Source organism: Lolium rigidum, chromosome 1 (assembly GCF_022539505.1).
Source record: "Lolium rigidum isolate FL_2022 chromosome 1, APGP_CSIRO_Lrig_0.1, whole genome shotgun sequence".
Classification (NCBI taxonomy): domain Eukaryota; kingdom Viridiplantae; phylum Streptophyta; class Magnoliopsida; order Poales; family Poaceae; genus Lolium; species Lolium rigidum.
Window position 1 is genome coordinate 114,237,487 of NC_061508.1, and position 15,269 is coordinate 114,252,755.

General features: G+C 41.9%; 2 protein-coding genes across 2 annotated transcripts; one reads left to right on the plus strand and one right to left on the minus strand.

Moving 5' to 3' along the window:
- The first annotated feature begins 243 nt into the window (after positions 1-243).
- Positions 244-2,152, plus strand: LOC124680294 (NADH dehydrogenase [ubiquinone] iron-sulfur protein 5-B). The gene is made up of 2 exons (XM_047215368.1): positions 244-405; positions 1,829-2,152. Exons 1-2 carry the CDS (start codon positions 256-258, stop codon positions 1,937-1,939), a joined length of 261 nt encoding a protein of 86 aa, XP_047071324.1. The 5' UTR covers positions 244-255; the 3' UTR covers positions 1,940-2,152.
- A 1,034-nt stretch (positions 2,153-3,186) lies between these two features.
- LOC124659889 (phosphatidylinositol-3-phosphatase myotubularin-1-like) lies at positions 3,187-14,627 on the minus strand. Its single transcript, XM_047197730.1, has 19 exons — positions 14,522-14,627; positions 14,180-14,251; positions 12,580-12,654; positions 12,274-12,342; positions 12,081-12,150; positions 11,544-11,593; positions 11,062-11,351; positions 10,902-10,975; positions 10,125-10,188; positions 9,972-10,037; positions 9,357-9,456; positions 9,136-9,267; positions 8,885-9,048; positions 6,547-6,631; positions 6,004-6,231; positions 5,490-5,549; positions 5,333-5,397; positions 4,355-4,634; positions 3,187-4,174 (listed from the first exon to the last, which is right to left on the minus strand). The coding sequence occupies exons 1-19, from the start codon at positions 14,567-14,569 to the stop codon at positions 3,683-3,685; spliced, it is 2,484 nt and encodes an 827-aa protein (XP_047053686.1). The 5' UTR covers positions 14,570-14,627; the 3' UTR covers positions 3,187-3,682.
- Between the last annotated feature and the right edge of the window lie 642 nt (positions 14,628-15,269).

The following is a 15,269-nucleotide window of genomic DNA, read 5'->3' on the forward strand; positions in this document are numbered from 1 at the left end:
TTGTTGAATAGAAAAACGGTTATGGAGGCCCAGATGCGCATGCGAAGCCCACTAGAGACAGACACGAGGATGTGTGCTTCCGTTAGGTGGGCCGACATTGTCAATGTCGCCACGCCGAGGGGAAAGAAGGCGGAGAGAGAGTGAGCACGGGAACATCCTGAGTCCTCTGCCTGCCTCACCACCGGAGCCAGAGAAGAAGAAGACGAGGCTACAGAGCAGGGCGGCGGCGGCGGAGAGGAAGAAGAAAGCGGGCCGATGGCGTCCGGGTGGGGCATCAACGGGAACAAGGGGCGGTGCTACGACTTCTGGCTGGACTTCAGCTCCTGCATGAGCCGCTGCCGCCAGCCCTCCGACTGCGTCCTCCTCCGCGAGGACTACCTCGAGTGCCTCCACCACTCCAAGGAGGTATACCTGCCACTCCTTCCCTCCCCCCGCACACCCCCGCCTCGATGGATGGATGGAGGAGATCTATCCCCTCCTCGTCTGATCTGCCGCCGCGACGCTGACCGGCGGCTGCCTAGATCCGTCGCCGCCGCCGCCGCCTCGTGTGATTCGTAGGCGAGCCGCTCCGGAATTTCGGACATGTCTGATCTTCCGTCCCTGGCTGTATCGGTTATGGAGGAGGACTCGATTGTTCTTGATGTGTTTTCTCCAAATGGTGGGAGGGTTCCCCCATTTTCACGGTTTAGGCTGTTCCCATTTTCACTTGATGTTCATCATATTTTATCGTCAATGTAGCATACTTGTGAATCGTCGGCCTCTGAATAGATTCGTCATAGCTGTGTTTCGGCAAATAAGGATTGCGCAGGGAGCCGTAATCCATTGTAGACTTGATTGGACAAATTAGGTGGGGTTCTTACACGCCCCCTTTCCTTGTGTTGAGGTAGAGCTTGATAAGAGTTCCACAAAGGATGCTGTATCGGAGTCTTTTGAGTACTCTCTTAGGATGGTTGCCGAAATTAGGGCTCGTTAGCCAGCTAATTGCCTTTGTTATCTAGATTTTGCTTCTTTGAATTATGTGGAACAAGCTGGGGGTCAATTTTTCGAGGTGATCCTTGTAGCTTCCTGCTTCTGGTGATGGGTAAATAATTAGGAGTATTGCTGATTCAAAGGAATAATATTTGAGTTTTTGCTACATCATTCCATGCCTGATGAGATCGTATTCTGAATTATGTGCTGTTTCAAAGGAATAATCCCCCAACTCCTTAGTGCCATTATCCTGGTAAAAAAAATCATAAGCTCACCTTTTCCATTCGTCAACTACAAGGAGTCTTTTCACTACTCCCTTAGGATGGTTGCCGAAATTGTGGCTTAGATAACCAACTACTTGCCTTTGTTATCTGGATTTTGAGCTAGGGGCTATTTTTTGGAGGTTATCCTTGTAGCTTCCTGCTTCGGGTGATGGATAACCTATTAGGAGAATTTCTGGTTCTACGATGTGACTAGTACAAGCACAAGAAGGTCGAAGATATCCTTCGATGCCAGATGAGATCATAGTCTGAATCATGTTTTGTTTGGAAGGAATAATCCCCTGGATCCTTAGGACCATTTTCCTGGTAATTTTCTTTTCCTTAGAACATTTTTTCCCATTCATAGTTATTGAAGTATTACAAGTCTCCAGTCTGAACTTGTGTTATTCTGCGCTTCCATTTCGTTCTTAGTTAGTGAAATACTTTTGGGTGCTTGATAAGATGAATGCGAATGTAATTATCCATTCTGAAGTCATATTATTCTGCACATCCATTTTATTGTGCTAAGTGATTTGAACAACCATGATAAGCTGATAGGAAAATCATGTACTTACCCTTTGTGATGTGTTTGACTGCAGTTCCAGCGTAGGAACAGGATCTACAAGGAGGAGCAACGCCAGATTAGAGCTGCTGCTCGCAAGGCCAAGGAGGAAGCCGAAGGAGCTCCTGCTGTTGCAGCTCATCACTAGCATCAGTTTATACTTTTTCCTGTGCTTGTGTTTGCTGCAAGCACTTGCATGTTTGGCTATGACGCTATGAGCAAGGAAATAATAATTCCCTAAACATTCTACCTTCCCACCCCATGACTTGTTCTAAAATCATGAGTTTGTCCATGTTTGAGATATTAGGCGATGATAAACGCTTGATTCAATCACGAAACAATATGTGTGTGCATGTCTGCATATCTTGCAATCTTTCATGGCATCATTCTGGGCTAGAAAGAGCAACAAGGTGGTTCAGGCCAATTCGCAGTTGAACTTGTCTTGTAGCTGACATAGATTCGAAATCGGTATTTAATAGTTTCAGAAAAATCTGAAATCAAATCGAGATGTAGACAATGCCGTGTTCTACCAATGTGCAGAATTTCAATTCAAGATGTCTTATATTCAGGGCTGCACAGATATAACAAAATCTGACAGATTTTGATAGAAACTCAAAACGTATTTCAAAAAGTTACGGAGTAAAAAGTTTAGGAAATAAATTTTGGATGCTTGTTCTATGTGCCCACATGAAATTTCACATAAAACCGATATTTTGTGTGCCCTATGTAAAAAAGATAATAAAAAAATGGCTCGATAAATGGATTATTGTAGCACCAAACATTTGGGTTTTTGCTAAAACAACTTTGTGAGCATGTAACATGTTAAGATATATAAGAGATATTTTTTGTATTTATTTACATTTTTAAATATGTTCAAAATATTTTAAACAAAGGATGTATATGCATCCAGATGCAGAAACACCCTATCCAGATTTTGAGGTTTTAAAAATTTGCACTTTTCAGTATTATAAATGTCATATTTTGTCATTTTTGCACAACCTTGATTATAAGGGTATTTCAAGTTGAAATTTTACACTTGTAGAACGCAACATTGTCTTATTTCCAGATTTTTGTAAAATTTAACATGCCATTTTTAAAATTTCCAAAAATAAGCTCAGGCTACATTTGTGGTTTCCGTTTAGAAATTAAGTTACTAACTTCGATTGGAAAACAGTGAAGATTGTCTTTCAATATTTCTGCAGATGCAAGCGCTTGATGGTCCTATAACAATTGCTTTGAAGACAAATTATGTGATCATTCTTCAGAATGTCTTTGCTGCAAATGAAATATAGGCGTGTATCCCTGCTGTTTTTGTGTTTTGGTACAGAAAACAAAGAGCAAAATTTAAATAATGCTTAACCTTGGTGCCAGAAGTATGTATATTGCACACCATGATTTAGTTTCACAAAACAAGATACTACAATAATAATGAAAAGATGTCATAACATCAAGAAAAGCTACAACGTCCATGTTTTTGACAGATCACATTTTATTCACCATCGTAGGGTGTACATCAGCTCTTATTCCCAAGCTAACCAGATGAATTTTAGCAAAAACAAAAGGGTAAAAGAAGCTACCTTTCGCATCTGGCATTATTTTGCTTTAAACTATATACAACACAAAGGACTGCTATTTCAGTCCCCGGTGGCTCTCAACGAATCACTAACCCCTAATCCAGAATACCAACTGACCAGCAGAAACCATTAGTACATCACTGAGGAACTTGCGAGTTAGACGTGAACTTCAAGTCAGAATAATCAATCTTCATTTGCTCCCAGTGCATCTTTTGATGTTAATGCAAACTGAGAGGTGCCACCGTGGGAAAAAATATCTACCGGCAGCTGTCAAAAAGTCAAAGTGCATCTGAACTGACTTGAGCACGTGATCTCGCCTATTCTGGACCAAAATAGCAGTCCTCTATTGATAGCCGGTCAAAAGCATCAAAATTTGCTTTTAAACCAACGAACTGACTTCCTAGCTGCGCACAGGCAGCATGTGGCCATCTGCACCCCTCTCTCGTGCGCAAGGGGCACAGTGACTCGCAAACTTGGTCACTAGGTGTGTCTGATACCAAACCGTCCTCAATCGCAGATATGGATACCGATAAGTCAGCATTATCATCTTGCTGAGATCCAGCATCTGCTTCCCTTCGAAATGAATACGACATTTCCTCGGTCCTGTCAACTTGGTTTTCATTTATCGAGAAATTAACTTCGCAACCTATACTTTGGATTGCCCTTTTAATGGCAGCATTTTCCCTTCGAGCCTTTTGAGCCATGGCTAAGGCTGAACTACTTGCACGCCTCTCCCTCTGCAAGTCTGCCAGCATAGACTCCATCCTCATTTTAATATCACGTGATCTTGATTCAGCTATCTCCTTTGCCTAACGATTGCATGAAAAAATAAAAAATAGAAGAGCATTACCAAGGGTATATGACAGAGTCATTTTCGAATAGAACATACTAATATTGCTCTTATTGTTACTTATCTTCAGCCATTATTTTTTGTCTCCTAACTCGTGTTCATAATAAATAAAAATAGCTAGAAGGCTAGAGATAAGTACCTTAATTGAGGCCGCATATTTTTTACTCATGGAATGCCAATGGGATTCAAGACCACCACCTTGCGATTCAGGGGGACATGTCCATCTCAAATAAAACTGAGGCCATAAAGTTGGAGCAAGTGCTGCAGCAGGGGGCACTAGGGGAGCATCATAACTAGCTGCGTCATAAAATGGATTGAAGTGCTCATGGTAGCTGCCACCAGAAGCCCGGAGATCAGCCAAGTACGTCCACATGCAATGGCAAGAGCTTGTAACCCCAGATTGCTCCCTTTCCCGCTCACTTGCATTTTGAATAAGAAATTAGTATGCAGAATACTTTACAATTAAGATAAATAAAACAGTGCAGGTGAAGAAAAGAATCAAACATTATCTGATCAATCAAAGAGCTATCATGGTCTGGACAAGCCCATTTTGGGCACACAATCAATAGTCTCAACCTCCATTTGCGCATTTACAGCTTAAAATTGAGTGGATGATGGATTCTAAAACAGGATGCAACATGATTATTGGGTACCAGATTATAGCATGTAGCCTCCTAATACTTTGAATTGATTTGAGCACCAGAGAATAACTTCAGAGATAGTCCAATTGCTCAGTAACTTAAGTCAACTATAATCCTGCTACTTATTGTTTCCCTCATTGGATACTCAATACAGTAAAGTGCCTATGGAAATCCAAGAACGAAATCATGTCTCTTTACAGAGGTTCCTTTCATTCAAAGCATACATGCCAAACTTAAAAAGAGTTTGATCCTTGTAAAATTTCGTACTAATAAATATCTCTCAAACACAAAACACCTACATTTCAAGTTCCTTTTGTATATGATCCACTTATGTCTGGTAATTCACACTCTGGACAAAACAAAAATATGAAAAGAGTGTGATGAACATGCCTCTGTTCCCCCCTAGCTTCACTAGATCATAAAATGCAGATATGACATATCAACAAAATAGCCAAGATGGTCCCAAGATGAAATACCTATTGCATAGGAAGTTCCCAAAACGACATGAAAAGACGCAATCCATAAAGTCAGCAAGGAATTTCTGCAACAAAAACAGTCCTGGTTATGATGAATATACATGTGGAGACCTAGTTTTAGCAGACACATACAGGTGCAGAAGAAAAGAAGACTTACAGATGAAAACTCAAATGCAGATGGGTATAGACGTAACAACTGAGCAATACAATCAAGCCACTGGAACATAAGATGCCATATTAGAAGAGAAGAAGTTCAAGTAATTAAGGGAAATATCATATATTTGCAAGACAAACACAAATGGATGAATAACCATTTGACACATCAAAACTGTATGATAGGTAGTGTTGTTCTCAAATGCTCAAACACATTGGTGCTCATTAAAGCACACCATGCTGTTAACTGATATCATTTCATAAAATAAATAAATAAAAGCTTCTGAGATGCATGACTTGTGAGGGGTATGTTGTACAATCTTACAACCCCAATAGGTAAAATCCATAATCCAAAAGGTTATAGCGTACATGCAGTTAGTGAATTGGAGCAAGTAAATGAATATAAACATTTATTCATCGAAGCAAGCAGTTGGTAGTTGCTGAGACGGAGGCAACTCCTATTATTCAATGATAAAATCTCCCCAACAAAAGAAAGAAAAGTATAACTTGTAGGCCACCTGTAACAGTATGGGCGAACTGTTGTTTGATGTCTGGGATTGAGCCGATGTATTAGAGGATGACCCTGATGATCCTAAAGAGGTTCTGCTTGGTGAACTGCTTAAATTCCCAACAGAAGGTTGTCTTAGTAGCTCATACTGTGATCCCCCGTTCTCAGTTACTGTTGGAATTCCCATTCGCTCAGCAAACGGGTGACCAAAAGCTAGCCAATCCTTTTCCACAAGAGCCTAAAACAGGTTGGTAAAAGAGTGTTAAATATTTCACTCGGAAAAACTAAGTCATTTGTATTATTGAAGTCACATAGTAAAAAATCAGCAATCAGGAACTAGCATAATGATGATAAATTAAAGTACGCAGGAGCATAGTGTCATTATAATCTCATAAGTTCAGAAGGCATATATCATTTGAAGAGGCGCATGCAACAGCTAGTCTGAGGAAATGGCATATGTAATCTAAAAAGTTCAATGGCAGGAATAAAAGAGAAGCGGGAACAGATGTTTCTACAGGAGTACTGCAAGCTTTGTGGTCTCTGCAGTCTGTACCTGGAACCCATCGAACGTTCGATAATAGGGATCAAGCAACAAACAAGCTAGTGCAATTAACTGGGTCGTGCGGTCCCATCCATCACTGCAAAAGAGAAAAACAGCGAAAATTAAAATTATGTGAGCAGCTGTAGGCAAGCTAACATTACATTCAAAGGATCACTACTTACTGCATGAGATGTCAACAAGACAACCAAGATTTGGAATCCCTCTAATAATCTGATCGCTACTAGGACCAGTATTTGGAAAGCTGATGGGTATTAATTTATATTTATACTTTGGATTAAGTTTGAATATAAAAGCTCCCAAAGGTAACCAGACATAACTTTTCTCGAAACTGACTGCTCATGGGTTTCCCTGTTCTTGGCAGGAGCCTAGCAGTCTAGGTCCAGGACTTGTTTTCCTATAACCAGTTTTTGGAAACCCAGGTGTGAAACAGTGAACGAGCAGCCACAGCCAGCACTGTTACATTAAGCCAATAGCAACAAAACAGACAGGCCGTATGCATCTCCTTGATGCAGAGGCTGGGAGTCTTAACCTCCTTTATGGAAAAAAAAAGCAACAAAACAGACAACCCAAACCGCAAATCACCATCGATGGGTCAAGGTGGAACCTAGATGGTATAGTTCAACCACTCCATTGGCATTGTCACGTATTCTCAGATAATCCCTCTGTACCGAAAAAAGCTGCGCAGGCGCAAGTCAAATTCAATTTAACAAAGAAACCCCTCCCTAATCGATAACGTTTCGGACAAGTACGATTCAAGGCATCATCTTCGCGTCTGGACGACCGTAGCACACTCGCTGTCCGCCGCCGCTCGTCGTCCGCAGCTCCCTCGCCGTCGTCCACTCGTCGGCGAGCGCGTCCGAAGCCGCAGCTCCCTCGCCTCCGTCCGCTCGTCGGTGAGGGCTTCCGAAGCCGCAGCTCGCTCCGCCTCCGTCAGGTCGTCAAACGCGAACGCCGGCGCTCCTCCCGCCGGCCGCACCTGTTCAACATCGACGGCGCTCCTCCCCACCGGCCGCCCCCACCACCGCACGCCAGGCGGGCCTCCCTTCCACCATCATGCGCCGCCCCGGCCTCCACCATCACGCGCCGCCCTGATTCCGCCGCGGGGAACGACTCGAAGTCGAAGGATACCTCCTCCAGCAGTGGATCCGGCAATCCCGCCACCGGATCCAGCAACGCCCCATAGGATTGTGTTTCCCCTCAATGTCTAGGTAAAAAGTTTGCTCTTTTTTGATCTGGGACCGGATCCGGCGAGGCTATGGGAAGAACGCAGCGATGCTAGGGAAAGGAGGCGGCGCGACGAGGGGCGGCGGGAGCGAGGAGAGGGCCCGGCAGCGGCGAGGGGGAGGCGACATCAAGGCGAAGGGACGCCGGCGGTGCTCCGTCGCGAGTGGAAGACATCGCGCGAGACGGACGCGGAGGAGAATCGGGGATGTACCGCTTGGACTCCGGGTTTCAGGTGAAAAAACGCAGGGATCTTTTTGCAAAAATGCCGGCACGCAGCTCTTTTCGGGACGGAGGGAGTACAATAGATGATTAAAGGAGCTACAGCGGCAAAAGGGTGTAGAATAGGCTAGCTTCACTATCAAATGAATGAAAACGAAGGACCTCCAAATGTTATTCCAATCCTCTCAAAGGTGTGGTTTCACCATTATTTTCCATCCAAAGGTCACAAGTGTATAAAAGGCAATTTTAAGTTCTGATTATGCAGTTCAACAATAAGTGGTACAAATCTCGGGACATGTAATAATTATTATTTTAACAAATGAGTCCAGCTACTTATAACTTAAAAGCAATGCATAAATGAACTTATGCACATCTCAGTGTTGTCTAATGGTTACAGAATCTAGAGAGCAAAAATAATTGAATGAGGCGATGTTTTAGACAGTTTTGCAATTCAGAATTCTAGGTTGAAAAGCAGACTTTTTCATAGCTGAGGGTTGAAAATTGTTTTTTTCTTATTGATTACACCAATTTTCAGAATCATTAGCGACAGGTCCTCTGTTATTATTCTGAACAAATATTCACAAATATGTTGTGTATGAATTGATAATCCTATACCAGCACTTGCATGCATGACATGTCCGAACTAAATGCAACATCAACAGTCACAGAAAAAAAAACGATAAATGATGTTCATTTAGTACTATCCTCCGTCCCAAATTAGTTGTCTCAAGTTTGTTAAAATATGGATGCATAAAAACACTAAAACATGTCTAGATACATCCATATTTAAAAAAAATTGGGACAACTAATTTGGGACGGAGGGAGTACAATATAGGCGAATTGATTCAATTAGCATGTATAATTGATACTGAGGTAAGTAGAAAACCTGCAATGGACAAGAACTGAAGCTGATTCCTGGGCAATTTGCGCAGCAATCCATGAAGCACCAACAAGGATGTTCTGGATATGGTTTAGCCATTCCCCTAACATCGAAGAAAATTGTGTCATGCTATTAAGACTCCCTCCACCCCAGGTTGATCCACGATTTCTCTGGAAAAAAACAATAATTCCTATCATTCCTATGTTTGCTTCTCAACACATGCAGATATTACAGTATGAAAAAAATCAGATACTTGCCCGGTCCCCGACGAGGGATACAGCTGAAGAGGTACCGTTTGATGATATTGACCCATGGGCATCAACATAATCCCTAAGACGAGAAAGGCTATCTCTCATTGTGTGGATGTTTTGTATTCCTAAGAAGAGAACCTGGTTCCGGATCCAAGAATTGAACAGATAAAAAAAATGTGGAGCAATGATATAGGATACACATAGAGGCCAATCTGTGCATATCTTACCTCAGATTTTGGATAGTTAGAAGATGATTCAGAGCCACCACCCTTTGCCCCATTTGCTAAAGCATTTGCTCTTGGCCGGGCATCAACTATGTATAGTTTCCTGTTTACATCAAAGCAGAAGAATTGCAGCATAAGGAGGCATTAAAACTGGTCATAGCGGATAGGAAACAGAAAGAGTCAATAGGTGCTTAAGAATATGGAATGGAGGGCATAAAAAACAATGGCTTAAATTAGCTAGAATTTGCTCAGAGTACTGTGTTGTTAAATGCAGAAGTAGATGAGATTCAATATGACATGACATCATCTATGAAAGTAATCATCAAGCGTCAACAGATATGCAATTCTTAGCTTAGTATGTGAGGATAAACCTTTAGTGCACAAAAAAAAAGGAAAGCAATAAGACAGTCGATAGCATAAATAACAGTACAGCACTGTTTGCATACATACATTCTTTTATATCAAAAAAAGAAAGAAACACATGTCACAGCTTACTTGCAAACATTGTAGGTGAAAGAGTGTTCATAGAGTAAAGCCACATTATAGGAGACAAAACTTTAATGTATATCGAAAGAGAGAGCCCAACCAACATAGAAATGAAAAGCATGATTTGATTACCTTGGAGGCTTCTTAGGATCAAAAATTTGGGGACAAAGAGCAGAAACAAGCTTCTCATCAGCATTGCTGCAGAAAAATACCTTATGATTAGACCAACAGCACTCAAAGGTCAGCACATGTATCAGCTATTTATTTAGATGAATGTAAGCTCACTTTCTAAAATTCATCATTAATCCCACCAGTGGCTGAGATGACCTTGCCAAGACAGCTCCAGACCCTGGAATATAAACAAGTTCACTTTTTCTGAGTATTATTCTATTCAAGACAACTAAAACCAAATGCTGGCTCATGCCTCCTCCACAGTTCCTTTATTACCACTATGACCCCATCTGAAAGTATCTAAGTACCTTTAACAACCAGAACATGCGTAGTTTACTAGACATGGATGTAAAATAGTGACTTGGTGTTCAGCAACATGAAAGTATCACTCAAATCTCAATATTTTTTAAGAAAATATATATATATTAACAGACTTAGATTTCCTTTATATGCTTGTGGAATGTACAAACAAGGAATATTCTCTTTGGCCAATGGCTCGGCCAAACTCCAGATTTCACACCACATGCTCACAAGAAATAAGGAGATCAGGATACCAGGAACTTCCCATTTTATAGTATCTACTATTGGGCTATTTAACATTTGAACCACCAGAAGCAGTAACTGCTTGGCAGACCTAGAATAGCATCATTACTAGTATAATCGACTGGTTTGGATATACTTGCAAGTTGTAACAGTAAAGATACTAACAAGAGTGGTCAGTGGTGATTGTGCCAAGCTTTTAGCTGGTAGGGTGAAAATGACTGACCAAACTATGAACCATCCATATTTGCAAAAATAAATGCTGATGTTATAATACAGATCTAATGAGAATTCAAATTACAGAGGAAATAATACAACTGTTGGCAAAGGATAAAAAATGAACGCACTTACCAGGGTCACACCATGAAATAATAGGCAATCGTCTACCAGCTCGGAAAGTAGAAGCTAGCCACAAATCTTCGTCACTAAAAAATATATTATATGTAACTTTTTGAGCATGTGTTTAAGAGAACAGAAACTAGCAAATGATGTTGCCAATGGTGAAAAGTACCTTATGCTCTTTGGAACAATCAATTGAGAGGGGTAAGTTGAACACAATGAATAGCTCGAATTAACTGTAGTTAACCTCCACAGATTTTTATGCATAGAATCTTTTTCAACTTCAAACCCACTGCCCGACTTTGGAAACTGCTTGCTAAAAAGGCGCTCGTATTCCTTCAAGAGGCGTGACTTTGGATTGGACGTCTTATCAACAGTGGATGGGTCACAGGAAAATGCATATAGCTCCCACAAATTAGCAGGTTTAGTGTATCTTCTCAATGCGTCAAATACTTCATTTTTCTGAAAAGATAAGTATTTAAAGTATATCTCAAAATGGCTGGCATAATAAAGGCACGGGCCATGCATAGTTAAAACTGGATATTGCTCAACCTAAGGGAACTGACAAGAATATTTCCAGAATAAGCTAAAAGGGTAATTAGTAAACAAATGCAACAGTTTTGGTAGATGGTTAGAATGGAAAAGAATATCCACCTGCTTGGTTCTAGGACGAAAAGCGAACACAATAACTCTCATGTCTTTACCTGAAAGAAAAATAATCAAGTAAAAGGTAAAGTCATTAAACTGTACTTCAGGACTTCTAAATGGTGAGAAATAAAGTGCAGATAGCATAAATAAAAATGAATTATGCAGTAACAGAACAAAGACATTGTGAGTACCACACTGGAAAAATATCACAAATCTAAGGTCGCGGGGATAAAAGAAATGGTGAATACAGTTCCAGGATGATATGTAAACAGACCCCTCACATCAGTGCTATCATTGTGTTGAGGTATCACATATATGATTTTCTGTATAAAAAGTAAGGGTCCAATGATTTATTTTTTGCATACTAGTTGTGTTGAGGTATCTTAGAATAATTAATAAGGTATATTGAGAACATCAGAATGATATAGGTATACCAGATTCTTTTAAGAGGTATACTGAATGTGGGAGTACATACTTCCATGAGTTCATAAAAGGAGTCCTATACTGATTCTCAAAGGTAATCCCTGAAAAGTACAAACTTACCAATGACTTGAAGAAGTTCACGAGGCTGGTTCTTATCATACTTGTGTGGCAGGGATTGAAGCTTTACATCCTGCAACAGAATCAGTAATTGATAATGACCTATAAGAATTGGTTGCAAGCATTAGAGCAAACCAACAGTGGGTATGCACCAAAGAAGATAAACCAAACTTAAGAATATAACCTGGAGGCTTACATCATTTAACTTCTCAATTGTAGTCAGAGGGATGGTACCCAACTCTACTATGCTTTTAGTTGCCTGGCTCTGCAAATAAAGGGGAAATATAAGAAAGAACATACTAAGCTCGTTCAAACAAACCAATATTTTTTCTAGATTTCAATTCAATGGAATGAAATTGAGGGTACGATGTAGAAAGTGAAACGTAATTAAAAAACTGAAAGTTACATGGCAAAAGGAATTTGTATTTAAGCTCAGGAGGCATATCACAAGATGTAGAATTAGTTTTCACGGTAGCAATGGAATAACGATATGATTGCTTACCACAAAGAGAAGACGGAAGTTTGTCACTGAAACAATGCCAGCCTCATCTGTGTTTAGTAGATTAACACCATGGCCCTAAGTAAGAAGAGGTAAGAGCGATCAAAATCAAGATGGAGAATTGTCAAAGTCAAACATGGGATTGGGGATTCATTCAGTGAAGGTTTTTGGTTTTTGACTGGAAATACATTAATCCACTAACTCATAGTTTGCACTTATTCTTAAATTTAAGAACTTGGAGGTCAAAATGAAGTCACTACAGATTTGAATACTAAAATGATTTGGCCCACATATGTAAGTATTTATAATGTTAAAATTGGCATCAGTAGGCAGTAAGGCACTTATTTCCCTAAATTTCATTTTACGGATAGGAAAATATAGCAGCAGGGGAGGAAGAGGAACTAGGCATAGGAGAAACAGGCCCATTGATCCTTGAAGCACCTCACACACAACACAAATTGTCCTCGGACCTTTAGACTTATGTTAGTTCTTTGTGGTGGAGCTATTGTCTAGCACTCTAATGCTTTCTGTCTGGCAAGTTTGAATATGCATGGTACTAAAAGGCAGTTTATCATTTCGGTGCATAACATGTTTCTTCTGTTCACATTTATTCCACTCCATAATTATTCAAGAATACTTTTATTTTCGAACTCGATTAATACATGCTACACAGGTGCTTTGCCTTAGTGAATTTCCAGTTCTGGCACTAAATAGCCAAGTACTATGTACGTTGGACCTGCTATATGTTGTAACACAACCTCGAAAATCTTTTGGAATGCACTAACTGCAATATAATCTGCTCCAGCATCTATCACATGATGCTGGAAGCACGGCCTGTAGACCTGCCACACCATCCTTCGCCCATGACCCAGTACCAGATTCTTATTGTTCTGGTCAGGTGCTTGATATTTGGTGAAGAACTAATGCATGGTCTACTGAACAAACTTAGAGTCGACTTGTTTTTCATGAATTTGCTAACATCGACAACTTAATTTGTTAGGTTGTACAAAAAGAAATGGAAATAGTAACTGAGTTCCATTTAGGACAAGATGATGCTCAACTGCACTCAATTCTAATTGTGGATACATACTCCAGTAGTTTACTATTGATGGAAGCATCGACAGACAATGTTGTATGATACCGCTTAACTGTGGCAAACTGCATTAGTGTTAAGCGCAGGTTTCTCCTAGGAAAATTAGCGTCCAGCTTTAGACCCATTCTTACTTATGTTAACTAGTAAGAAATGCTATGTACAACTAGAACGAACCACTTGAGGATAGAAACTAGAAAGTATAGGGAATCCACATTTTCGGCTGGCACCACTTGCTAGGTCGATGGGAGATCAAACTTGCACCCGTTTGTTCTGTATAGAACTTGAGATGCGTGCAATGCCACTGCGCTAATCTAGAAACTCGTTCACCACCGCAACAGACGGCAATCCATACCACCACGCTAGCCACATGCCATGTGATAGATAGCAGAGTAACGAGAACAATGAACACTGGGTTAGGAAGCAAAATTCTCCAGCCACAGAGAGGATGCCGTCTCAAAATGAAATTCATCGGAAGGCGAGGGAATTAAACTTGGGGGAATTGAGCGGAACCTGGGCGTGAACCTCCTCGTCCTCGAGCAGGTACTCCTCCATGCCCTGCGTGGACCTCCGCGACCTCGGATCCTGCAAGCGAAAAAAAAAAGGAATACAGAGCGCCGCATTAGAATTTAGAGCCTCGGACCAGAACCTAACCCTACGCGCGCGCTTGTCGGGGGCGGGGCGAGGAGGAACGAGATGCGCGCTCGCGGCGTGGCGGCGGCCCCGGGCGCCGCACCGGAACCGGAATCGGAGCCCTCCCCGGCCCGAACTCCCGCGCCGCGGCGCCAGGCGGTGCATAGAGGGAGGGCGGCCGCGCGCGCGGGCGAGATTGTGGGGGCGGGCGGCGTAGCGTACCTCGATTTGGTTCCAGACGATGGCGTCCCAGCTCCCGGAGGACTCCATCTCCGGCGAGCGGAGCGGAAGCGTGGGGTCCCCCGACCGCGGCGCGGCTTCTCGTTGTCGTCGCGCGCGCGAGAGACGAGGAGAGAGGGATGGAGAGAGCGAGCGAGCGGGGCTGTGTTGGTGGCGTGGGCTTTGGGTTGGCGCTGGCTTGTCGGGGGAGGCGACCGTATCGTGTTCGTCTTCGTGTTCGTGTTCGTGCCGGCGCGGTCTCTTCTCTTCTGCAACGCACGCACGGTTCGGTTGCTTCACCGGTCCTTTTTGTGTGTGTGTGGTGGCGTGAGGCAACAATGAACCATGGGACGAGTTCGTTCCAAGTTTCCTCCTCCTTTGCCAGCAGGAACAAAGGAAAAAGCATGTGTCAATCGTATTTATCTGCTGGTATTTATGTTTTTTTGCTGTTGCAGGTATATCGAACGGAAGGTTTCAATCGTGTCGTGTGCACTAACGCTTCAATCGTAAATTAGCGATGGCATTGTTGCCGTATTCTTCCATTTATATACCGGAAGCCTGATCTTGAAGAGAACCGGTTACGGTCTTGCACGGTTTCATGTTAATACAAAGTTGTACTAAGCCAGCAACAACAAATATGAAACGAAGCGAGTAATTCCATACGCCGGCGAAAAGGGAGCGAGAGTGTTCCACTCGGATAGCCATAGTGGTATGCAGTTCGACAAAATATATAGAAAATAGGGTCTCCTTT

Bases quoted from the DNA above. Each gene is read 5' to 3' on its own strand.
- LOC124680294 (XM_047215368.1), top strand. From the start codon at position 256: ATGGCGTCCGGGTGGGGCATCAACGGGAACAAGGGGCGGTGCTACGAC. The intron at 406-1,828 runs GTATACCTGCCA...GTTTGACTGCAG, and splicing joins GCCTCCACCACTCCAAGGAG to TTCCAGCGTAGGAACAGGAT.
- LOC124659889 (XM_047197730.1), bottom strand. From the start codon at position 14,569: ATGGAGTCCTCCGGGAGCTGGGACGCCATCGTCTGGAACCAAATCGAG. The intron at 11,594-12,080 runs GTAAGTTTGTAC...TTTTTCTTTCAG, and splicing joins TGAACTTCTTCAAGTCATTG to GTAAAGACATGAGAGTTATT. The intron at 4,635-5,332 runs GTATTTCATCTT...TCAAAATGCAAG, and splicing joins GGGAACTTCCTATGCAATAG to TGAGCGGGAAAGGGAGCAAT.